At 34.9% G+C, this 25341-nt stretch overlaps 3 protein-coding genes across 3 annotated transcripts in view; 1 reads left to right on the top strand and 2 right to left on the bottom strand.

The window, feature by feature from the left end:
• The window catches only part of LOC101899465 (cadherin-89D), a 32693-nt gene extending 24852 nt beyond the window's left edge, over positions 1 to 7841 (top strand). Inside the window, exons 11-14 of the mRNA XM_059124383.1 lie at positions 2903 to 3206; positions 3697 to 3855; positions 3925 to 4161; positions 7375 to 7841. Coding sequence (XP_058980366.1) covers positions 2903 to 3206; positions 3697 to 3855; positions 3925 to 4161; positions 7375 to 7741 — 1067 coding nt within the window. The 3' untranslated portion in view covers positions 7742 to 7841. The remainder of the gene's footprint in view (positions 1 to 2902; positions 3207 to 3696; positions 3856 to 3924; positions 4162 to 7374) is intronic.
• A 6550-nt stretch (positions 7842 to 14391) lies between these two features.
• Positions 14392 to 15926, bottom strand: LOC109612013 (glutathione S-transferase 1-like). The gene is made up of 2 exons (XM_020035578.2): positions 15763 to 15926; positions 14392 to 15173 (listed from the first exon to the last, which is right to left on the bottom strand). Exon 2 carries the CDS (start codon positions 15162 to 15164, stop codon positions 14538 to 14540), a length of 627 nt encoding a protein of 208 aa, XP_019891137.1. The 5' UTR covers positions 15165 to 15173; positions 15763 to 15926; the 3' UTR covers positions 14392 to 14537.
• A 6770-nt stretch (positions 15927 to 22696) lies between these two features.
• LOC101899624 (glutathione S-transferase 4-like) lies at positions 22697 to 23715 on the bottom strand. Its single transcript, XM_020035580.2, has 2 exons — positions 23557 to 23715; positions 22697 to 23426 (listed from the first exon to the last, which is right to left on the bottom strand). Exon 2 carries the CDS (start codon positions 23422 to 23424, stop codon positions 22792 to 22794), a length of 633 nt encoding a protein of 210 aa, XP_019891139.1. The 5' UTR covers positions 23425 to 23426; positions 23557 to 23715; the 3' UTR covers positions 22697 to 22791.
• Positions 23716 to 25341: the final 1626 nt, after the last annotated feature.

Below are 25341 nucleotides of genomic sequence, written 5' to 3' on the forward strand. Positions count from 1 at the left end.
AAATCGCATAAAAAGATGCTAATAGTGATGTTAATATAGATTTTGTAATATTTGTGACTTTTTTATTTTTTCATATATTTTATCGCATGCGATTTTTTTCATTTTGACTTAATATTGAAGTGTATATTTTGTAATATTTTTTCACCTTACAACACAGGTTGGGATTATTATACACAGTCTGTAATTATCGTCCTCACGAAAATGGGAAGGGTTAGGATCAGAAGGGCTAGTCCTATTGTTTTCAAAGATGTCCGCAATATATTTAGGGTTTGAAATGGACCAAAAACAAAAAAAAAACCTGATCACACAATCGAGGCCAATCGGCACGCCTGAGAATAGAGTTAAGGACAGAGAAGGATTCTATTAGAATTCTGCATCTAATTTGGTGAACATTGGTTCAGATATAGCTATAGCTCCCATATATATGTTTTATCCAATTTGGGGTTTTAAGTCCCTGACATGTGTGATATGCACTCCACAACATGAATATTTTTTATACCGGATATCAGATACAAATGGAGGACATCGCTAAATCGACTTCAAATGTCCTGAAATGGATTTGGTCAAAAGATACCTAGGGTCTAAATTCGTTATTTCGATTAGGTACGTCTTGGTCTAATAAAATGGCATGCAGGGTGAAATAAAAAACTGCAACAAAGTCAAACGCCATAATTTTTACACTTTTTTTTTAAATTTTATTGAATAAAAGCAAAAATAAAAAAAATGTCGGAAATAACATCAGATTTTCGAATAAGTTTAGATTTGTTCGAATTGGTCACTTTTGGCACGAATTATGGCCTTCAAAAGACCAATGAAACAGTCACACTCTGCCCGAATGTTGCTCTGCGGTATTTTGGCCCATTCCCGGCCCTAGAGATGACAGTTTGGTATGTTTTAGTGCCAACCTTGCTTTCCAAATACTCCAAACACAATAGTCCAACGGATTGGTATCTGGAGATTTTGGTGGCCATTGTGAGCTGTAAATGAAGCGAGGAAAATCATTTTGTAACCAATGTCCAAGGTCTGCGGCCAAAATGTTTACGCGCCCAAGTCTTTAATACTCCCTTCAGAATATTTTCGTCATAATATTCGGCATTCATTTAGATGCCACGGTCGAATAATACGAGCGGAGAGCCACCATCGGCTGTTATGGCGGCCCACACCAACACCATGGCCGGTGCTTGAGTTCTGGTGGCCAACCGAAGGTGGACATTTTCAGCTAACCTCTTTGGCAAGTAAACACGATCAGTTTAGTTTTTTTACAAACTGCTGGACAACGAATGTTGTCTCATCGAAGAAAACCAAATTCGGCAGTTCACCACTATCGGCCAAGCGAAGCAACTCTTTAGCTCTTTTAAGTCTATTTTCTTTCTGTTGCGGTTTAAGTTCTTGCTCTTTTTGGAATTCCAATGGCTTTCTCCCGTGCTCATTTTTTAATATTTGCGGAATAGAATATTGCGATATGTTCAGCTCAGGAGCCTCACGAAATTAATTGTTTTTTCAGTAGAGAGGTGCTTCAAGGAGGAGGACCTTTTCCTATAAAAAATCACAATTTCCGATCTGGTCCTTTTGGTCATGAGAACCAAATAAACCTTCAAAATGTTTTTAAAAAAATTGAGATTTTTTGTCAGAAGGTCCTTCAAAATATCAAATACTCTGATTAATTTGGAGATTTTCGGAATTGAAATCACAAATTTTTTCTTTTAAATAAACGATTTTTGTTCCGCCAAGAAAAAATGTTTTTATAAAATCCTCGATTTTATAAAAACATTTTTTATAATATTTTAAATGTTATGCGAATTGGTATAATTCGAATTCTTGTCACTTGTGAGGATCCATATTGACTCTCGTCAATTTCGAACTAAGTTTAATAGGAATTTTAAAATGTCTCAAGTTTAGGCCACATTGACTGCTTCCGTCGATACTTGTCATGCGCTCCAGCCAATCAGACAGACCAGAGCTGAAAACATTGGTTTCTAATTCGTAAATAAGTCGTATTTTTTCTCATTACAAGTAATACATAAACTCTATAGACATAAGGCTGAGTACATCAACATATATCAAGGGTCAATCATTCTTCTCATAGAAAAATAAGGAGTAGTCCCATAAAGGACCAGTAGGACTTTTTGGTCAAACGGTTTGGTCATCTTAGACGACTATAGGTAATGTAAAAGAAGACCAACAGGTGTTCATTTAGAAGTCTTTTCATAGAGGTCATCCAATAGAATGTTCTTCTCATAGCCTCTCATAGGTCTGCTCATGGAGAATTTATAGATATTAGAAAAGACTTCTTCTCATAGATGGTTTTCTCCCAGATCTTGAATACTTCTCGTATATGACGCTAGATGATTTTTCCTAGAAGGCATTGAGATCTTCTCATCAAATATCTTGCGGTTTTTTCATAGCATACATTGAGGTCTTTATTTCATGAACGACCTCGAAGACTTCGACTTCCTATAAAATAGCTTGAGGTTTTCTCATAGAAGACTTTGAGGACTTTTCATGAAAAGGCTAGATTTCTCCTGATAGTCGTCTTCTAATACAATGCGAAGAGGTCTTCTAATAAAACACCTAGATGTCTTCTCATAAAATATCATGAAGTCTTCTCAAAGGAGACCTAGAAGTCTTTTTATAAGGTCTAGAGGTCTTTTCTAAGAAGACCTAGAAGGTCATGATATATTTTCATTGCAGACCTGGAAGTCTATTAATATAAGATCTATAAAGCTTTTTATAGAAGACAAATAAATCTTGTCATAGAAGACCAGTGGGTCCGCTTATACAATCCTATAGGTCTCCTCATAAAAGGAGAATGTTTTTTTATTAAGTTGAAATAGATCTTCTAACACTATCTACCCATCTGCATAATTCCTACTAAACTATTTCTTATCATATATATTTCTAGAATCATTATGTTCTTCGGCTAAAACCCAATCGACGGCATTGGCAACACAAAAGCTGCAACCATCACCCCAACCAGAATGGACGCAACAACAAAAAACGTCAAACCTACAGCAAAGTCTAACGCAAACACCAACAAACAGTCCACATCAGCATCAACATTTCCATCATTCGCATTCACACTCACACATACATCAACATCAGCACCAACATCAATCGTTGCCGTCGCTGCAGGCTGCCCAACAGCAACAGCCTACTCACCACTATCTGCCACAGGTGCAACATCACCACCAGCATCTGAATAATGAGTAAGTATGACGATGATGATGTTCATATTCGATTGATTTAGCCGATACGAGGAAGTGGGTCATGTTGGTGTCTTGTCGATTTGAAAACGCACAGTAGGAAGTAGAATTAATTAATATTTGAAATGTTGTGTGTCATTAGATTTATTAAGAAAAAACATTTTAAGGTTAGGGAACTATTTCTGGTGATTACAACCATAGAAGTGTTTGGATATTAAGAACTCGAAAAGACAGATTAGGCAAGGCCATAATCTTGGCCGGATCGCTATTAAGTTTACAAAAGATATCACTTCTTGTAAAAGCTAAGCAAAAAAAAATGTTTTTGGAATTTTGTCTTAAATATTTATTCCAAGTTAGTTCAGATATAGATCTGTGAGGTACGTATGTACCATATTTACGGTTTGATGCATTAGTCTAAAATCCTCCAAGGATAAATTAGCTTTTTATAATTCCTTATAATGATCATATTTTGTTTTTCTTTTGCAACCACTAGACCCCGTCCCCCACGAGAATACATTGATGTTCCTTTGCCCAAATCCGTAGTGAAATCCATAGCCCTAAGAAATGCCGAAGAGGAGGCCTCATCGCCCTCGCCTTCATCACCTTTTGTGTTCAAATATAATGCCTGCCAACCGGTCAATAATATGAATATGTAAATATTATATTTTATTTGCAAATTTTTTAGTTATGAAAAATTATAAAGTATTTCTCTTTTTTACAGATCCCCACATTCATTTGAAACTTCAATGTTTTCATTGCATTCGAGTGGCCAAGACTCGGGTGTGGATTTTGTCAGTAGTCGAGAGCTGTACGAAACCTCGCCGGACTCATTTGATTCCCAGCAATCGAAAAAACCTTCACATAAGTCGTTGTGTCCGCGACATGCCAAAGAGCATTTGGAGCAAAAACACAATAAGACGAGTGGTTCGAAATTGGATTTAAATAATACGGATTCGAGGTAAGAAATTTCATCTAAATGTAGCTATTTATTTACTAATAACGTATAATGCATGAAAAAATTTGATAGAAATCGGTTCAATGTTATCCTGTACTGTACGATCTAAAGCGTATGAGCTATTAAACGAAATGGGGCGAACTACTGCAATTGATTTGATACTCATGTCCGTTGCAAACAAGAATTCAGACCTTTATGCATTTTGTTTGAAGGTCTCGAACTACATTTAGCCTGTATGAAGGCCTTAGGCTTCATCTAGCCCGTATGAAATAACAGTCTCTTTATACCAAATCCGTTTCAGAACATTTGGAGTCGATCTAGGTGTGTTCGTCCGTCTGTCTATCTGGCTTTCTGGTGCGCACGAAAAATCGCGAACGGAGTATCCGATTTGTTCCAAACTTGGTGCATCGTAATATTTTAACAAATTTAGGTCGAGTTCTATGATGGGTATTATCGGTCCACTCCTTCTGGTAGCTTCCCCACAAAAGGTCAACATTTTCACAGCAAATAATTTACGTTATTGAACAGGAAAATCCGATTTTGTGTAAACTTTGCAAATACCAATATTTTTGTCAGTGCTAAGGCAGATGCGAAAATGGACAATATCGGCCCATGAAGCACCGCCCGCCCCCACAAAGGGTCAACATTTGAAATAATTCTCTTACAAATTTAAAAAAAAAAAAAATTATAAAATTTTTACACATCCCAATATTTTTATAAACGCAAGTTCTGGTGAGAAATGGGCTATATCGGCCCCCTCCTTCTTGTACTTCCCCCACAAAAGGCTCAACATTTTGAATTGCCACGAAGCTCGTAAAACTCGAAATGAGTGTCCGATTCCTTTCAACCTCGGCACACTTCAATATTTCTATCAAAGCCAGATCTATTGCGAAGATGGTCGATATCGACCTACAACTTCTGGTACCTTTCCCGCAATGGGTCGAAATCTTGAATAACCAAAACGAACAAAATGCGAACGGAGCATTCAATTCTTGTAAAATTTCACACATCTTAATATTTTTACTAAAACAAGATCTACTGTGAAGATGGAATAATGTATAGGACCACTACTTTTGGCACCTTCCTCAGAGAGGGTCAACATTTAGAATAGTTATAATTATAAAATGTGAAATAAGAGTCCGTTAGAATTTCACACATCCAAATATTTTATTAGGTCTGTTACAGAATCAATAATATTGGTTTACTTCTTCTAAACCTTCCCCATAAAGGTTCAATAGTTTGAGCAATCATAATGCAGGACAAAACCGACTGATTCTACCAAATTGGTACTTGTGGTTCATAATGGATTCTAGCTCCGGTGGATGTTTAGGACCACGTTTTCTTAAAGCGCACATATCGACACCCACTGATATTCGGTTGTTTTATAATTCTAGTCACATTTACCAACGAAACTGTTTCAGATTTGGTATTTAAGAAGATTTGGTAGATGACAATCCTTGAAGTATAAAATTGTTTATAGAGGTTCCCGTTTAGATATGGCCCCCATATAACAGCGTCACATACTTTTTGGTTTTTAATACCCTCCACCATTCTATGGAGGGTATATTATCTTTGTCATTCCGTTTGTAACTTCTAGAAATGTTCATAAAAATTTTTATTCCGTACAATTCCAGGACAATTTAGCGATGTCCGTCTGTCTGTTGTAATCTTTCAAACGAATTGGGTTAGAAGGCTAACATTTTGCATACATGCATAGTTTACCTTTAAGTTGGGCCATGTTGGTCCACGTTTTCGTATAGCGCCCATATAACTGTACCTCCTGATATTCGGTATTTTTATGATTTTAGGGACATTATTTACCGGAATCGTTTTAAATTTCCTTTTAGAAGATCTTAATATGTACGACAACCTATGCAAAAAAAAAAAAAATCATATGCAGGTCCACGTCTTCGTATATCATATAGTCTTCCTATAGCACCAATATGGCGGTACCTTCCGATACTCGGTATTTTGATGATTTTTGCGACATTACTCACTGGAATTGCAACAAATTTCGTATTTAAAGTTCGTAAATTTCATATTTGAAGTTCGTAAAGGGTAATACAGCCTATGAAATAAAATTTCGTAAACAAGTCCACGTTTTCGTATATTACCCATCCAAATGGTGGAGGATATTAAAAGGTAGCCCCGGCCGAACTTAGCTGCAGTTTTACTCGTTTCGTACTGGTGCTTGTAGTTTAAAGTTGAAGATGTTTGAATCCAGATGCTTTTAAAAATGATGGAAGTATAGGTAATGTAAATCGATTTTGTCCAAACATAGCCGCCTTGGCTTGATTCCACATCCAGCCTTTTTAGAAAGATGAGTATGCTTGAGGTATTAATTATCTAAAATTAGAGAGAAATAGCTATATTTAAATCGGATTTCCACAAAAATTGGCAAAGGCGTTTGTAGATATATTTTATAACCCCCAACTATGTGTATACGGTTTCGAATATATTATTATATATATTATATATTTGGATTACAAATTAGAGTCAAGAGATGGAAGGACACAAATAGCTAAGTCGAGGCAACTGTTTTAAAAAATGTAGTTACTAGAATAATCATACTTCAGGTGGAGAATATGGTGCGATTTTTATTTCTGCTCTTAATAATATTTTTGAATTAGAAATAAAACCCATGGTACAATGAGGAGATAGAACAGCTTCGTAAAACTAGAGAAATACAGTCTTGAGGCTATGCCCGCTTCCTGTCAGAATTACTAAAAATTATATGCAACAAGTTGTTTTCATTCATTTGATATTCTTTCTTTATTTTTAAAATGAGTCAAAAAGCGCGAAAAATGAATGAAATGCCTGGATGTTCTCTCAAAAATATGAAAAAAAAATCTTTCAATTCCATGGCATATCTGGTTAATATCATTAATGCGCGCCCACAATTTAAGTTTCTTCCAACCATTGATTTTGAAAATATATTGTTTTTATTTTTCAAAACAACAAATACATACACAAAATTGGCAGATGTCGGGCACACTTAGAAAAAAATTTAATTAGCTGGTAGCTTTACCTTACCTTTTTATTGTAGCATGATAAAACCAATTATTTTTGTGTAATCATCATAACTTTTTATCACGCACTGCATTTATTTTGTAAATAACCAATAATTCTAACACTCTTTGTTGTTTCATTTATCACCATTCATCTGTATGTCCATTGCATTTCTTTTTTTTTCGTTTGTTCTCTCTTTTCTTCCAGTGATAATTATGAAGATTCTTTACAGAATGATGATGCTCTAGTTGTGAGCAATTGTCGTTCGCTATGCGAACACCATCTGCAGCAACATCAACAACAGCAGCAGCACCAGCAACAACATCAGCAACATCAACAGCTCCATCAAGAGCTCTATCAGAATTCGCAATTCGAAAAACGTTCCTGTGTCCGTCATTCGTTTTCGGGTGTCAAAGATGATTTGATGCAAAACTCACCGGGAATATCGCTGAGGGCACGTGGCCATATTTTACGAAATTCCATGAATGATTTGGAACAACGTCTACACAATTTGGAGCAATCATTTAAGCGACCCTTGGATTACAAGACGAAGGATAATTCACTGCAATTTTAGGACCTGTGGAAAAAAAGTGTTTGTAATTTATGTTATTATTTTTGTAGTTCTACCATTTAGCCATCGTGTACGGAGTGAGCATTCTGTGTATTTTGTTTTTATTTTATTGAATTATTAGAAATTGTTTATTTAAATGTTAATCCAAAGTATTACAACAATTGTGTGCAATATTTATGCAATATATGATATTATTTTTATTTTGTATAATTATTTATATTTAGAGTAGTCATAATGTATGTATTTATGTATATTATTGTTTGTAGGTGTATTTATGTGTGTATTTAGTTGTAAAGTACCTGTGAATAATAAAGAGATATAAATAAAAAAATATTTTGTAAATGTATTTACTCAATGAAGACAAAATAAATTGTAAGGGAAATACAATTTTTTGAACATGGACCCAAATAAATTGCCTCTGATTTGGCATAGCTACAGAGAGTAATAGCTAAAGACATGTGTGCAAATCATAATAGTTTAGTCAGTCTTTCACACTCATATTAAGAATTGGTAAAGCATAATTTTAGGCGCTGCCAAAGCTGTACTAATGTTGTTTTGTATACCCTCTACCATACATAGTATGGTAGGTATACTAAGTTCGACATCTATCTGTAACTCATTGAAATAATAATTTTAGACTCAACAAAGTGTATATATTCTTGATCAGAGTCAAATTCTAAGACGATTTAGCCCTGTTCGTCCGTCCGTCTGTCGAGTCAAGCTAGAGTAAAAACATATAAAGATAGAAAGCTAAAATTTTGCACAGATCAAAATTTTGTCTGGAGCCAGGTCAAGTTCAAAGATATCATATAGCCTCTATATAACCGTACCTCCCGATATTCAGTATTTTCATGATTTTAACCACATTTTTCAATGGAATTGTCTTAAAATCCACACCAGGAATTCCTTCTGAGTACTTTACCCCCTGGAAGAGAAATGTCTATATAGGTCCACGATATCGTATAACGGTACCTCCCGATATTCGGCATATTCATGAATTTTGCCACATTGTTAAATAGAATTGTCTCAAAATCCACGTCAGGAGTTCTTCTTAGTACTTTACCTCCTGGAAGGGTATTGTCTACCGTACCTAACGATATCCGGTATTTTCATAATCTCAAAATCCTAACGATATTCGGTTTTTTATGATTATGGCAACATTTTTCAATGGAATTGTCCATACCAGAAGTTTCTTTTGAGTACTTCACTACCTTGAAGAGAATTGTCTATATAGGTCCACATCTCCGTATAGCCCTATAAATGGTATTTTTCGACGATTTGTTTCCATCAAAATTGTGGAGGGTATTAAAAGCTCGGCCCTGCTTTTTGTGCTTTGTGCTTTTTTGTTAGCTATTATCTTTTATGTAACACTGGTTTAAACAGATCACTCACGCTTCGGGTTTTTTTAATGTCAAACATCTTGAGTTTGGTCTACAATTTAACCATAAATCGTATTACAAACGAATAAAGCATACAAATCATTGAAAATTATGTGTTTACGTTGTTAAACCCTCAGCCATATGGCTAGTGACGGTATATATCATTTGATACGGCCATAACGTGTCTCATCGAAATAACGGTTTTAGACCCTAGGACTCTTTGGACCAAATCCGTTTTAGTACATTTGGAGTTGATTAAGGGGTGTCCGTCTTCCTGTCTTTCAGGTAGGCAAACTTGGTACATCGCAGTGTTATTGCCAAACTTAGATCGAGTACGTAGAAAGGCAACATTGGTTTACTCCTTCTAGTACCTAATTTTGCCATATAGAAAGAGAAAGGATCATTCGATTTGGTTCAAACTTTACAAATCCCAATATTTCTAAGTCAGGTATGAAAATGGACAATATAGGCCCTCTCCATCAAGTACCTCCCCCACAAAAAGTCAAAATTTTGAAAAATTATAACTCTCGGCCCACTCCTTCTTCTATCTCCCCCACAAAGGGGTAAACATTTTAAATACCAAAAAACGCTCATAAAAACAAAATAAGCATCCGATTCTCTTTAAATTTCACACATCCCAATATTTTAACAAACGTAAGATCTGGTGTATCTCTCATAAATTGCAAAAAAAGTATACAACTCCTCTATATAATTTCATACCTTGATGCGAGGCATATTTTGATTGTGGAATAAATAAACATTAAAAAAAGAAAAAATAAAAAAACATATATATAAAAATTTTGGTATCAATTTAAGCAAATACTTTCTTCAAAAGTTAAGGAAAATATTTTTTGGATTTTGATTCTTCAAAAAATTTTTCTTGAATTTTACCTAAATGTGTTCAAATGTTTTTTTTAAGTATGTATGAATATGTTGACCTTCTCCCATGAAATTTCAATAAAAAAAAATATATATTTAAATAAATGTGGAGGGGGGCGAAATTGTCCCTCAATTTAGGTTACCTTGCTCTCAGATCTTTCAAATCGCCCATACTTGTGCCATCTATTTTTAGCTCAATTTTCATAATATGCTATATTTTTCCTATTATTATGGAAAAATGAATTTTGTAAATTTATAACTTAATGAGTTCAAATTTCGCCTCTTTTCCAATTGGCTATGGCTTTTTTTAAATCAGAATATATCATACCAGATGTAATAAAGGAGCATTGGTATCTGTCGTATAGAATGTTTCCGGTATTGAAAAATAAATCATTTCTTCACTTGGAAAAGGAGAGTATATAAACCTTTTAATTCCGTTTGTAACATCCATAACCGCATCAAATGTATATACTAGACCCCATAAAATTTATATACTCATAATCAGCATAAAATTTTAAGTCGCCATATAACGGTACATGCCGATATTCTGTATTTTGATGATTTGGTATTTGTAGTTAATAATGGATTTCAGCTCCGGCGGCAGAACTGTAACTATTTTGGTCTACGTTTTCCTATAGCGCATATATTACGATACCTACCGATATTCGGTATTTTGATAATCCTAGCACATTTATCCACGAAATTGTTTGAAATTTGGTGTTAAAGAATATTTGGTAGATGCCAATCCTTGATGTTTAACATTGTCTAGAGGTTCCCGTTTTGGTATGGCTCCCATACAACTGTCTCACCCACTTCATGGTTTTTTGAAAAGTTTAACAGTATTATCCAAACGGTCTTACTGGTATTTGTAGTATAAAGTGGAAGACGTTTGAATTCAGATACATTTATATATAAAGTTTTCTGTACCCAACTTACTGCTTTTTACTTGTTAATATTTAATTTTTTATAAATTTTTAAATTTCACCTTAAAATAATTAAAGAGACTTTTGTGTCCATTGCCTCATAAAGTGTGATCAGTGCAGTTTAAGAGAGTTTTCATATCAACACATTTTCTCTTAAATATTAAGGGAAATATCAACGGTTTTGGTTATCAAAATACCTCAACTTAATTTGATACACATTGTGTATGGGTGTTCTCTCCCTCTCTATAAAGAAAATAAAAATAATTGCGCAGAGCTTTAAAGGAATGAAATCTTTCATTAACAATTAGAAAGTGCTCGCTACCTTGTCAGCGAAAAGTCCACCTTAAAACTTTAGATTCGTTCCAACAATTTGTTTTAGGCTGTTTTTACTACTCAAAATGCACAATTAACTCAGCTTGTCCAATTTTTTTAATCAAAACTTCATTCATCGTACTTAATTTTAAGACTTTCAACATTTTATACAGTATTCAAGTTTTTCCTTTTTCGGGAAGAATAATAGGAAATTTACACCAAAAATTCTTCAATATCTTTTATTCTGAAGTTTACGAGAAGGGTATTAGTAAAGTCATGGCACTATTTACCTACATCCAATTTTTCTGTCCACATCTATTTCAACGTCTCCATATGTAAAATATAGAAACCAACAGTGACATTCATATCAAATTTTAGAATTTCATCTCTGTAATCCCATTACCAAAATCAGTACCATTTAGTACAATTATAGTTATTATATCCAAAAACAGTCCCTTCTCTCAACCTCAGACATCAACAGTGAGATCCATATCAAATTTCTGAATTCCAGCTCTATACCTTCATTCAATATCAAATGTAGTACTATTTAGCACCTATCGTACAATTATAGTACAAATTTGCAAAATCACATCCATATCTTAACCACAAACACCAACAGTGGCATCTGTATATCGAATTTCAGGATTTCAGCTCTATTCCTTCACTCAATACCAAATTTTGTACTCTCTAGTAATTTATTTAGTACTTTTGTACTACGCACCAAGACTGACCTTCGTGAAAAATTTCCATCCGTCTCTTGTAATCACACTAGAGTCAAACCAAATAAAGATAGGAAACTAACATTTTTCACAGATCAGTCTTTTGTGTGCAGGCAGGTGAAGTTCGAAGATAGGCTACATCGGTCTACGATATCGTATTGCCCCAAATAAAACGGTACCCCCGATATTCGGTCTTTTGATGATTTTAGTCACATTTTTCAATGAGAGGTTTGAAAACCCACATAAGGAACTCTTTTTGAGTGCTTAATCCCATGGAAGAGAATTTTCTATTTAGGTCCACAATAACGTATATCCCCATATAACGGTACCTCCAGATATTCGGTATTTTCATGAATTTAACCACATTTTTCAATTAGATTGTTTGAAATCCACACAAGAAATTCTTTCTAAGTACTTTACCCCATGGAAGAGAATTAATCACATAGGTCCATGATATCGTATGGTCCCCCTATAACAGTACCCCCCGATACTCGATATTTTCATGACTTGAACCACATTTCATTTCGTTTCGAATTTCCTTTTTTAGAGTTTGAAGGTCGCAAGCTATGACGGAAAATTGTCTATACAGGTCCACGTCTTCGTATAGCCCACATATAACGGTGCCTCAATTTATTTGATATTTTGATGATATTAGCAACATTATTCACCAGAACTGTTTCAAATTTACTATTGGAAGTTCGTAATCGGTACTACAGCCTATGACGAAAAAAAAAAAAACAATAATTATGCACGTCCAAGTATTCGTACAGCCCCCATGTAACGGTTTTCATTTTATTTTTTAGACGATTTCTTTTTTTTTTTTTTTTTGAAAAATTTAAAGATCTTTCAAAATGGTGGAGGGTATTAAAAGTTAAAGCCGAACTTAGCTGCTTTTTCATACCCTCCACCATAGTATGGAGGGTATATTAAGTTTGTCGTTCCGTTTGTAACACCTCGAAATATACATTTTAGACCCCACAAAGTATATATATTCTTGATCAGCATAAAATTCGATGTATTTTTGGTATTGAAGATGGGCCATGTAGGTCCACGTCTTCGTATAGCCCCATATAACGGTACCTCCCGAGATTCGGTATTTTGATGATTTTAGCGACATTATTTACCAGAATTGTTTCAAAATTGGTACTTGAAGTTCGTAATAGATACTACGGCTTAAGACAGAAAATGGGCAATGTAGGTCCAGGTCTTCGTATAGCCCCCATGTAACGCTACCTCCCGATATTCGGTATTTTGATGATTTTAGCGACATTATATACCGGAATTGTTTAAAATTCGGTGTTTGAAGTTAGTAACGGATACTACAGCCTATGACGGAAAATTGTCTGTGCAGGTCCACGTGTTATAACCCCCATGGTACCTTCCTATATTCGGTGTTTTTATGATTTAATAAACAGATAATGATAAACAGATTTTTTTTCAAGTTTCGCATTTGAATATTGTAGTAGCTTGTGACAAAACTCGGCTATGCAAGTCCACGTAGACGTATAGACCTTAACAGATTTTTTAACTTTTTTTTTTAATTGCCAAATTTGTACCAAATGGTGCATGGTATTCAAAGTTCGGCCCGAACTTACAGCTTTTTTACTTTTTCCTTGTTCTTTTTAATATTATCCGTACTTGGGACTAGTGCTAAAAAGAGCAGACCGGTACATTTTGTGATAACAGACAAATGATATGTACAGATATTCTATCGGTAAAATTTCTGAAGAAAATTTTAGAAAAATGCAGTATTTTATGAGGGTTACGATTATTCGTAATATCGATGTTTTTGTGGAGGGTACACCTGATATCTTCGATTTTCTTTCTCGAACTAATTCTGATAAAATATCACAATTTATTATATTTAGAATAGAATACCTGTTTTGAAAAGTTTGATCTTTTTAGACCGAAATTGCCTATATTCGAAATCGATCTAACTTCAGTAAAAAAAGAATAGGATGCACAAACTTGGATTTTGATAGTGTCCGAAAATCCTGAAACAAATGCCGTCCAAATAAACGTAGGATATAAAATGATTATTCCTATGAGACACATAATGTCCGTTTCAAATGAAATAACAGTAGGGCGGGGGGTATAAATACTGAAACGAATTTCGCAACTCACCACTTAGTATTTCAATTGATAATGTCACCAAAAGATATACAATTAAATTTCAAAATGCAATTAAAAGTTTAGTACTATCTGGAAACGTTCTACAGCTCTCGTGACCAGATAATAATCAGCAGATACAAATTGAAATACTTCATTAATTTTCAAACGGTTGGAGACAAGTAATTTGGAATACAACCTGGCATTTTGTATCCTGATGATCGCCTACTTTGCTCTCTACAACATAGGAGAGCTCGCTTGATAATCCAAAAAAAAGGAGACAAGTAAAACTCCTCATTTTGCTCAAATTCTGCCCTTGAAATCGAAACAAATTTTTTTCTTATTTTCTTAATTTTATTTTCAGATTTTTTCTAACAATATAGAAAAATATATAAAAATTAATTTTCTTTGCTGTGCGTTTACAACTAAAACATATCTGATATAAATAATAATTTAAAAAAAAAATTACAACAATAATTTAACTGAAGTATTTCTTGAATTCCAAGCAACCGGCCCAGTTTTCTTCCCAGCCGGGAGCAACAGTCTTAAGGTTGGCGTACCACTTGGCAACATTGGGGTATTTGCTGAAATCGAAGCTGGCCACCTCAAAGGTGCTGACACTGGCCAACAAAGCCAAATCGGCAACGGTCAAGCTATCGCCGGCAGCATATTCATGACCCTCCAAGAAGGTGTTTAAGAAATCGAAAGCGGTTTCGATTTTCTTGAAGAGTTCAGGATCAGCAGGAGCCTTGGCAAAGACCTGAGGATAATAGTAGTCGGCAAAGCTCTTGTACAAGGTACCCATGTCGAAGTACAAACGTTGGTTGATGACGGCGCGCTTCTTGGGGCACTTGGGGAACAAGGAGTCGGTTTTGCCGTACTTCTCAACCAAGTAGACCATAATGGCACGAGATTCCCACAATGCGAAATCGCCATCGACCAAGGTGGGGATGGTGTGTTGGGGATTGATCTTCAAGAATTCGGGCTTCAAGTGTTCGCCAGCTTGCAAGTTCAACAATTTCTTGTTGAGTTCAATGCCCAAGGCCTTGGCGGTCATCAAGACCGAGCGGCAGGGAGCGGAACCGGGCAAGTAGTAGAAATCCATTATGGTTGGCTGTAAGACAAAAGAAAAGAACAATAGAACGATTAGTTGTGGCATTGAGATTTTTTTTCAATTTTTTTCTGTATTACAACAACGGATGTTAATAACAATTGTTGAAGTGTGTCGAATAGTTTACAAAAGCGACTGTTCAAGAGGAATGTTAGTTGCTAAAATTTTAATTTCAGAAAAAAAAAAAATTTGAATTTATTTTTTATATATCACTTGAATCCTGCATGAAACCAGAAATATTTCTGTACAGATGTGACAGAAATAACCGTTATCTTGTTTTTAATATTCTGGAACTATCCGTCATAATTGTCACATACACTTCATAGTTGCCAATAATTATTTCTTTTCCTAATTTACTTTTAATTTCACTGAATTTTAAAACAATTATTTTCAATTCCATTCACATTTCCTTTGAACACAATTTTGTTTTTCACTTGGCATCCTCTCAACAATTTTTCTTATGATGTCATATTTGCAGTCTGACTTTTTTTGTTCACCCTAGTACATCCGTTGTTGTTGCTATTGCACTGCCAGAAGGCACTGTACTTTTTTATGAGTTTAGCCTTAGATTTTCTTGGATCCGTAGCTTTACCTTTGAAGTGCTTGGTTGGAGCTGTGTACGTTAGTAGATTCAACGAACGACTGAAGTTGGATGGCAAGTTTATGGCTATTTAAGCTGTTTTCCCCCAAACGAAGCCGGCTGTATTTTGTTGTTGTCGTCGGTTCGCCCCTTTCAAATAGCTGCTGCTGCTGCAGCTGTCGTTGCTTATCTTTTTGAACTGGTGGTCAAACAAACAACCAAACCGCCAACAACAACAGCAACTATTAATCGAGTGTGATTGTTTGCTTATGTTTTGTGTTGCCCGTCTCCGCACATCGTGAGAAGCCATTAAGAGAATGAGAAAGAGAGACCGGCAACTTGGCTGTTTTGTTTCTTTTTTTTTTGTAGTTGGATCAAAAATTATTTGTTTGTATATGGGAGCACTGTGGGGCCACAATATCGCTCCCCTCGACCCCCGGCAAAAACAATGTATTTCACTGTGCCAATACGAAACAAGTATGCAAACATTAGGGTCGAACTAAAAATATTAATTTAATTATTTTTTATACCCTCCACGATTTTATGGAGGGTATATTTCGTTTGCCATAAAGTTTGCAACTGATCGAAATAATAATTTAGGACCTAAAAAAGTACATATATTCTTGTTCATCGTAAAATTCCAAAACGATTTAGCCCTGTTCGTCCGTCTATTGTTATCACGCTAGAGTCAAAACAATTTAAGATAGGAAGCTAAAATTTGCACAGATCAGTCTTTTGTCTGCAAGAATGTCAAGATCGAATATATATTTGTCCACGATATCGTAGAGCCTCCATGTAACAGTACCCCCAATGTTTGGTATTCCCCCAAACAACGGTACACTCCGATATTCGGTATTTTAATAACATTTTAACCGGAATAGTTTCAAACTTCGTATTTAAAGTTCGTAATGGGCACTACAGCCTATGATAAAAAAATTTCTATTCAGGTCCACGTCTTCATATAGCCCCCATATAATGATACCTCCGATATTCGGCATATTGATTTTTATAGGGACTTTATTCTCCGGAGTTGCTTAAAATTTCGTATTTTAAACCCGTAATGAGTACTACAACCTATGAGTGAAAATTGCCTATGTAGGTGCCCGTATTAGTTTAGTCCACATATAACGGCATCTCCCAATGCTAAAAATAGTACCATTAAGTACTCTTGGTACAAATTTCAAAACCACATCCATATCTTAACGACAGACCCCAACAGAGACCTCAATACCAAAATTTCGGATTCCAGCTCATACCTTCAATCAATACCTAATTTTGTACCATTTAGTATTTTTCTTATAATTTTAATGCACGTTCCAAAACCACCTCCCCATCTCAATTTCAGATATCAACAGTGACCTCAATATCACATTTCGAGATTGCAGCTATATAACTTAATCTAATATCTAATTTTGTGCCATTCAATACTTTTCGTTATGGCACACTTTTCCGAAACGCCATACATATGTCCAGGGTTTCTTTGAGACCCTAATACCAAATTTCACATTTAAAGCACTATCTGTTCACCCAATACCAAATTGTACCAAGTTTTGCATAAGGATACTCCCTTAGAGAGTTATCATTCGCAAAGTCAGACTTACAGTCAGACAGACTTACAATGTAAAATCGTCTTCGAAAAACGCAATTAATACAAAAGACCGAAGGTCTTAAAGCTTTTTTCCGATAATATCGATCCAAATCTGCTATAAATATTACAATATGCAAAGCATAAATCGGATGCCCCCTTCGCTTCTACTATAAATATGATGTTTTTGAATATTTTGGACCATTTGAGGGTGTTACCAGAAGGAGTGGAGCGATATTATTTATCTTCAAATTCGATCTAATATTTCACAAAATATTGGACTAAAATGAATACTGTCAGTTTTTCATTTTTTGGCCTCCAGAACTTCCTCCACTCATTGATTGAGCTCCAATAGGCATTACTGTGCCATTTTAGAGGGGGTTTTAGGCCATATATTCCAGATAAAAGATTTTTAATGTAGATTTAAGCTTTGCAATAAAGCTCCTATGGGGGTATCCCATAATTATTGAAATTTTCAAGTGGAGTCCAATTTTGAAGTCCATTTCTATGAAGGATTCGGACTTAGTGATGAAGTTAATTTAATTTGCGTAGATAAAGCTTATTTTGTGCAGATAACCTAAACATAAATTACAGGAAGTTACATGTGTGAAGGGTCATTAAAATTCATAAAATCGGTCGGTTTTATTATATGGTGCCTGATTGATATTAAACTTTTATCGTAAGGCATATTTTCGTCTGATGAAAACCTAAAATAAATATTTTCAGGCGTTTCAAGCCTAATAACAACCTAAGAACGCTTTAAACTGACCCAAGCAAAAAAAGATTGCAATAATTTAGACTGAGGTTAACTTTTCTGTTTCTTTTAGACCAGTCCACGTAGAGTTATGACAGAGACCCTTCGTTCTGCACATTTTGACAATAACCGATTTGTATCCAAATTGTTGTATTTATTATGAGAAGCATATCAGATTATTTTTTGACATATAATTCTAATGCCAACAACTAATGATATTCCAAGGAATGTTTTTTATCCTAGGAGGAACCTTGCAGAAGACATTGTCAAGTTGCGAAATATACTGCTTTTTAGCCATACCACGCCGTCATAAAAAGCTTTTGCTTCTTTCATTTAAATTTATGTAGTCATTTAAACTCGTGATTAAACTAGAACTACTTCTTTGACAATAGACATTTTGTTAAGTTATGTTAAAATTTAAATTCTTGTGATTTTTCATTTTCGTTACACCCTAATAACCTTACACTCGCGCCTATATATAAAATATACTATGCATATGAATGTACCGACAATCTCCCCCCTTAAACTTGTATATAGTTCTCGCAGAAAAACACATCTGCTCAATAGTTGAACGGCATATTATTTTATTCTTGTTTTTTGTTTTTTTTTTTTTTTGCTCGTTGACTCCATACACTCTCTCGCCTCATATCAGTCCGGGAGATATGAGAATTGCGAGAACCTTCTTTTTTGGTTTATTGCAATTTCTATTTTCCATTCTATTCATATAGATTTGTTGATGAGCTGTCGTCCCCCACCCTTCATGACCATAAAAAATAAAGCCAAAAAGAAAACAATTTGTTTTTTTTTTTTTTTTATCTCGTCACCTAGTCTTTATTATTATCAGCATAAATGACAATGAGTTGGCAAAAAATTGCAAATGATTTTTTTTTCATGAATCCATAAAAAGAGATTTCTTATGCGGCGGCACAGAAATTTTTTAATCGGTTGTAGTTATTTTCAATAATTAGTTTGTCTCAAAAGCGTCCACTATTTCGAGAGGGAAAAAATATTAAGTTGCAAAGCAATGTGAATTTTTCAGTTGTTGAATACTGCTGCGGAACTAAGTGCTAAATATACATAGACAATAAAAAGTGATTATTTTTGGACAATTTGATTGATTTTGACAATATATGACAAGAAATCTTCTAACCATGTGAGGTGTGAGGGGGTCATACCATTTGCCATATCGATTTGGCTGGTTATGAAAATTTTACTTCATAATTGTGTTGAAACATATCGATTAAATTTGGAGGGTTTAATATTAATTTTTTTGATTTCTATGCAGTTATCTGCCTGTCTACCTCAATCCATCCGTCTGCCTATTCCCCCAAAACTGACCTAGATTTTAAAAATGTTATGCATAAAATATACGATTAAGTAACAGTTAGTGTCGATCAAAGAAACATCGATGGCTTAGTTCCTATAAATGAAAAACAAAAGTCCAATTTTTCTGCTACCTCCCCGACAAAGAGCGAATTTTACAGAAAAATAATGATTTTCGTAAAAATGCCAACGAAGTGACAAATATTAACTAGGTACTGGAAAAATTCGTGGATTCTCTATTAATCATCCTGAGTTGTTGCTTTTTTGAAGATTTTGAAGGACTTTCTAGCCAAGATTCTCATATTTATTCTTTATGTTAAAATTATTTCAGTGACAGCTGACTAGCGCACTCCAGCAATTAAATGTGAATAAATCTTTTGTGTCTGGTAGCATTGTCGTAACCGTGATCTGGTAGCGTAACCCGACGTCAAGGAAGTGGGCGGAAGAAAACAGCAACATCAGCAGAAATGATTCGAAAAGTAAAGAAATGCCACGTGAGCTGAACATATCGCGATATTCCATTCGACAAATATTGAAAAATGAGCTCGGGGTAAAGCCAAATAAATTCCAATAAGTGCAAGAACTTACACCGCGACAGAAAGAAAATAGACTCAAAAGAGCTAAAAAATTGCTTCGCTTGGCCAAAAATGAAACCGAATTTGGTTTTCTCCGATGAGAAAACAAAGAGGTCAGCTGAAAATTCGGTTTGCCACCAGAACTCAAGCGCCGGCCATGATGATGGTGTGGGCCGCCATAACAGCCGATGGTCGCTCTCCTCTCGTATTAATCGATCGTTGCATTAGGCTTTGTATAGCCCTCCCATATAACTCTACCTCATGATATTCGGTATTTTGATGATTTGTGTCACCTTTTATACCCTCCACCATAGTGTGAAGGGTATATTAAGTTTGTCATTTCGTTTGTAACACCTCGAAATATACATTTTAGACCCCACAAGGTATATGTATTTTTGATCAGCATACAATTCTACGTCGACTTATCAATATCCGTCCGTCTGTCCGTCTTTCTGTCTGTCCGTCTGTGGAAATCACTCTAGCTTCCGAACGAAATGAAGTAAGTTAATAAAAATTTACTCAAAAGTGTATTATATCTGCAGGACTTTTGGTATTGAAAATGGGCCATGTAGGTCCACGTCTTCATATAGGCGCCATATAACGGCACCCTACGATATTCGGTGTTTTGATGATTTTAGCGGCATTATTTAGCGGAATTGTTTCTAATTTGGTATTTGAAGTTCGTAATGGATACTACAGTCTAAGACAGAAAATGAGCCATGTAGGTCCACGTCTTCGTATAGCCCCCATATAACGGTACCTCCCGATATTAGGTATTTTGATGATATTATCGATGTTATTTACCGGAACTATTTTAAATTTGGTATTTGAATTTCGCAAGGAATTCTACAGCCTATGACAGAAAATTGTTTGTGCAGGTCCACGTTTTCGAATAGCCCCCATATAACGGTACTCGCCGATATTCGGTATTTTGATAGTTTTAGCGACATTATTTACCGGAATTGTTTCAAACTTCGCATTTGAAGTTCGTAATGAAAATTGTCTATGCATGTCCAGGTCTTCGTATTAGCCTCATATAACGGCACCTTCCTATATTCGGTATATTCATCATTTTAGCAGTGTTTTTCAACGTTTTTTTTTTGGGAAATTTGGAAATTCCTTCTGAATAGTGGTAGGTATTCAAAGTTCGATAAAGTTTGGGATAAAGTTTTCTAAGTTATGAAATGATTTAAATGAAATCCCAAAATGTTTCATGCGATTGCAACGTGTGTTCAAAAATATTCTTCTTTGGGCTATTAGATTTTTTAAAGAAGTTTTTTTTTTTCAATTTTTTTCTTTTAAAAATGGAACCACTGGCTTCAACATGTTATGGTTGCTTTTTGCGGTGAAACATACTCAAGCCAATTTGATTGAACTTATTTCACCCCCACTCTCTATAGATAAGAACATGTATGTCTGTGATAGATTACAAAGCTCTACATCAAGATATGCATGCTTATCTAAACTTCAGCAGTCGGAGACAACATTAATTATATACAAGTGGAAGATTCTGGTATATTCGGCAAAATGTTTCTCTTATTTTTATACCCTCCACCATATATAGTATGGAGGGTATATTAAGTTCGTCATTCCGTTTGTAACTCATCGAAATAATAATTTTAGACCCAACAAATTATATATTTTCTTGATCAGCGTAAAATTCTAAGACGATTTAGCCGATTTAGCTAGAGTCAAAACGAATTACGATAGGAAGCTAAAATTTAGCACAGATCTGTATTTTGTCTGCAAACAGGTCAAGTTCGAAGAAGGGCTATATCGGTCCACGATATCGTATAGCCCCGCCCGATATTCGGTATTTGGATGATTTTACCCACCTTTTTCAATGGAATTGTCTGAAATTCTACACAAGGATTTCTTTATGAGTACTTTACCTCCTAAAGGAGAATTTTCTATATAGGTCCACGATATCGTATATCCCCCATATAACGGTACCACACGATATTCGGTATTTTGATGCTTTCAGACAATTTTGTAATGGAATCGTCTTAAAACTCACACAAGGGGTTCGTTCTGAGTACTTTACCCCCTAAAATAGAATTGTCTATATAGGTCTACGTTATCGTATAGCCCCCTTATGACAGTACCCCCGATATCCGGCATTTTGATGATTTAAGCCACGGTTTTCAATGGAATGGTCTACAAATTCTCACAAGAAGTTCCTTGTGAGCACTTTATCTCCTAGAAGGGAATTATCTAAATAGTTCCACGTTCCCAGACAGTAGGTATTTTTATGATTTTTACGGCATTATTCACCGGAGTTGTTTTAAATTTCGTATAAAAAGTTCGGAACAATTACTACAGCCTATTACACAAATTACTTATGCAGGATCACGTTTTCATATAGCCCCCATGTAACGGTTTTCATTTTAGTGGTATATTCCGACGAAATTTTTTTAAAATCTTTCAAGTTTGTTCCAAATGGTGGAGGGTATAAAAAGTTCGGCCCGGCCGAACTTACTTGTTAATTGTTTATTAATTTATTTAATTTTTTTTTTTTTTTTTTTTTGTGGACTAATTTTCTTTGGGTGTGTTTCAAAGATAAATAAGATCACTATAAATTAATTACATTCATATTCTTCAAGAAAAAAACGGAAATATCACTATTGCACAAACAGCCTAAAATCCACAATACAAATTTAGATAATTTCACTGAGCACAAAAAAAAATATAAAACACCATTAAACTCTCTAAATTTCAACTAAAAATAATTTATTTTCCAAAAAAATAATTTAAAAAAATATTCGCACATATTTTCACAAAAAAGAAAAAAAAATACACAAAATTTACTTGGGAATCAAAGTCTTCATTTCCAAGGCACCAGCCCAGTTTTCATCAGCACCCGGTGCGGTTTCCTTGACCAAGGCATACCATCTGGCAATATGTTCATATTTGCTAACATCAATGTTGACAGCTTCAAAGGTACTAACCGAGGCCAAGAGAGCCAAATCGGCCAAGGTCAAAGAATCGCCGGCAGCATATTTCGATTCAGACAGGAATGTGTTCAAGAAATCCAAAGTAACCTCAAATTTCTTGAACAACTCTGGATCGGCGGGTTTCTTCTCCTTGAATTGGGGATAGAAATAATTGGCAAAACCTTGATACAAGGTACCCATATCGAAGTAGAGACGTTGATTGATGAGAGCACGTTTTTTGGGGCAACTGGGATACAAGGGATCATCCTGCTTGCCATACTTCTCCACCAAGTATACCATAATGGCACGAGATTCCCACAGGGCGAAGCCATTGTCCACCAGAGTGGGAATGGTGTGTTGAGGATTGATCTTCAAAAATTCGGGTTTCAAATGTTCACCCTCGAAGAGGTTAAGTAATTTCTTGTTCAATTCAATGCCAAGAGCTTTGGCTGTCATCAAGACTGAGCGGCAGGGAGCCGAAAGGGGTAGATAATAGAAATCCATGGCTGGGTAAACGCAGATAAAGAAAGAAAAGAAAAATCGATTATTAAAAAACAATAACAATTAAAAAAATGTGTTCCAAAAATAGTTTTTATGGAATCATTGGAATTCTAAAATTTTTCCATGACCACTTACTTGTTTGTTTTGAGATATTTCGGGGAAATGTGCCGGTCTGCTCTGCTAGAAATATGCTTGGCGACTGATTGCCTGTGGGATCGAATACATGGTTAAAATAGTTTTTTTGACAACTAAATGTTTAAATTAATTTATTGTTGGTTTTTGTTATTAGTAAGAGAGTCTGCGAGAGAATAGTTTTCGTGTAAATATGTATAGAAGATGAGACGCTCTCCCAAAAGTGCCAATTAATTAGAAGCCAAAAACGAACTACACAACGCAACAAGAATTTTAAAATGGTCTTGCCTTTTTTGTGTATTCATTGTTTTGCCAATATTTTCTTAAAACATTATTTTTTTGTATGAAACCAATTAATATTGACAAAAAAGGTAAATATCCAATAAATAAATCTGGAAATTTGCATTAAATAATTCTGGTGCCTTGTGATTTTTTCAATATTGCAAACCTAATTAAATTGTTATGATAAACAGAAACATTTTCAAAAACGTCTCTGTTGTTCTAGAAAGTAACTTGTCGTTGAAAATGTTTTTATATTAGAGTTGGCCTGAAATAGTTCAGAAATATTTTCTTTTAGCACATACAAAACATACAAATAAATTTTTATACCCTACAACACTACGTTTTGGGGGGTATTATAAGTTTGATTGAGCAAAAAATTATGTAACACCTCGAAATATCGCCGAGCTGAGTCGATCTAGCTATGTATGTCCGTCCGTCCGTCTGTCCAATTATGACCGGATCCTCGCGAAATTTTACATGGAGATGGTCAGATTAGAAGCTTTTTGAGATGATCGCAAAATATTTAGGGTTTAACGCAAACGTTGTACATCGTAATATTTTACTAATCTAAGATCCCTTTGAAGATGACCAATATAGGTCCACTCCTTCTAATACCACTCCACAAAAAGTTCAAAATTTAAAAAATAAATATTTTCCCAAAAAAATTAAATAACATCCGAATGAGCTGAAACTTGGCACATCTTAATATTTATGTCAGACCTAGATCAGGCATGGAAACAAACAAAAAATGTCCAACCTTTCTTGTAACTTCTTGTAACGCTCAATTGAGATGAAAGGCTAAAATTTTGCACGCATGTCTATTTTGCCAGTCTGCAGTTTAAGTTCACAAATGGGTCATGTCGGTCTACGTTTTCATATAGCCCCCACATAACGGTACATCTCAATATTCGGTATTTTTATGATTTCAGCGTCATTATTAACTGGAATTGTTTCAAATTTCGCATTTAAAGTTCGTAAGAGATACCACAGCCTTATGCAGATCCGCCATTTCGTATTGGCCCATGTAACGGTACCTCCCGATATTCGGTATTTTGATGACTTTACAGGCATTATTTCATGGATTTTTTTAAATTTAGTATTTGCAGTTTCTAATGGGTACTACAGCCTATTAATAACAACTTGTGTATGTAGGTCCTCGTCTTAGTATAGCCCCCATTTAAAAGGTATTTCTCGACTCATATAATGGCATCTCGCTATAATCGGTATTTTAATAGTTTTAGCGGCATTCGCACTGCCTTTATTCCCTTCACCATAGTATTGATGGTCTTTAAAGTTTTTCAGTCTCGAAATATACGTTTTAGATCCCACAAGGTATATCAGAACTTTTGGTATTTTAATTGGGTGATATATGTAGGTCCATTTTTTCGCATTGACCTCATATAACTATACCAGCAGATTTAAGGTCTTTTGGCATTTTTTCTTTCCAGTCTATAAGAAATTTACTTGCATAGAATTGTTCATATCTGCCCAAGATTTGGTATCTCC

The sequence above is a fragment of the Musca domestica genome, unplaced genomic scaffold (genome assembly GCF_030504385.1).
Source record: "Musca domestica strain aabys unplaced genomic scaffold, Musca_domestica.polishedcontigs.V.1.1 1, whole genome shotgun sequence".
In the NCBI taxonomy this organism is placed as follows: Eukaryota; Metazoa; Arthropoda; class Insecta; order Diptera; family Muscidae; genus Musca; species Musca domestica.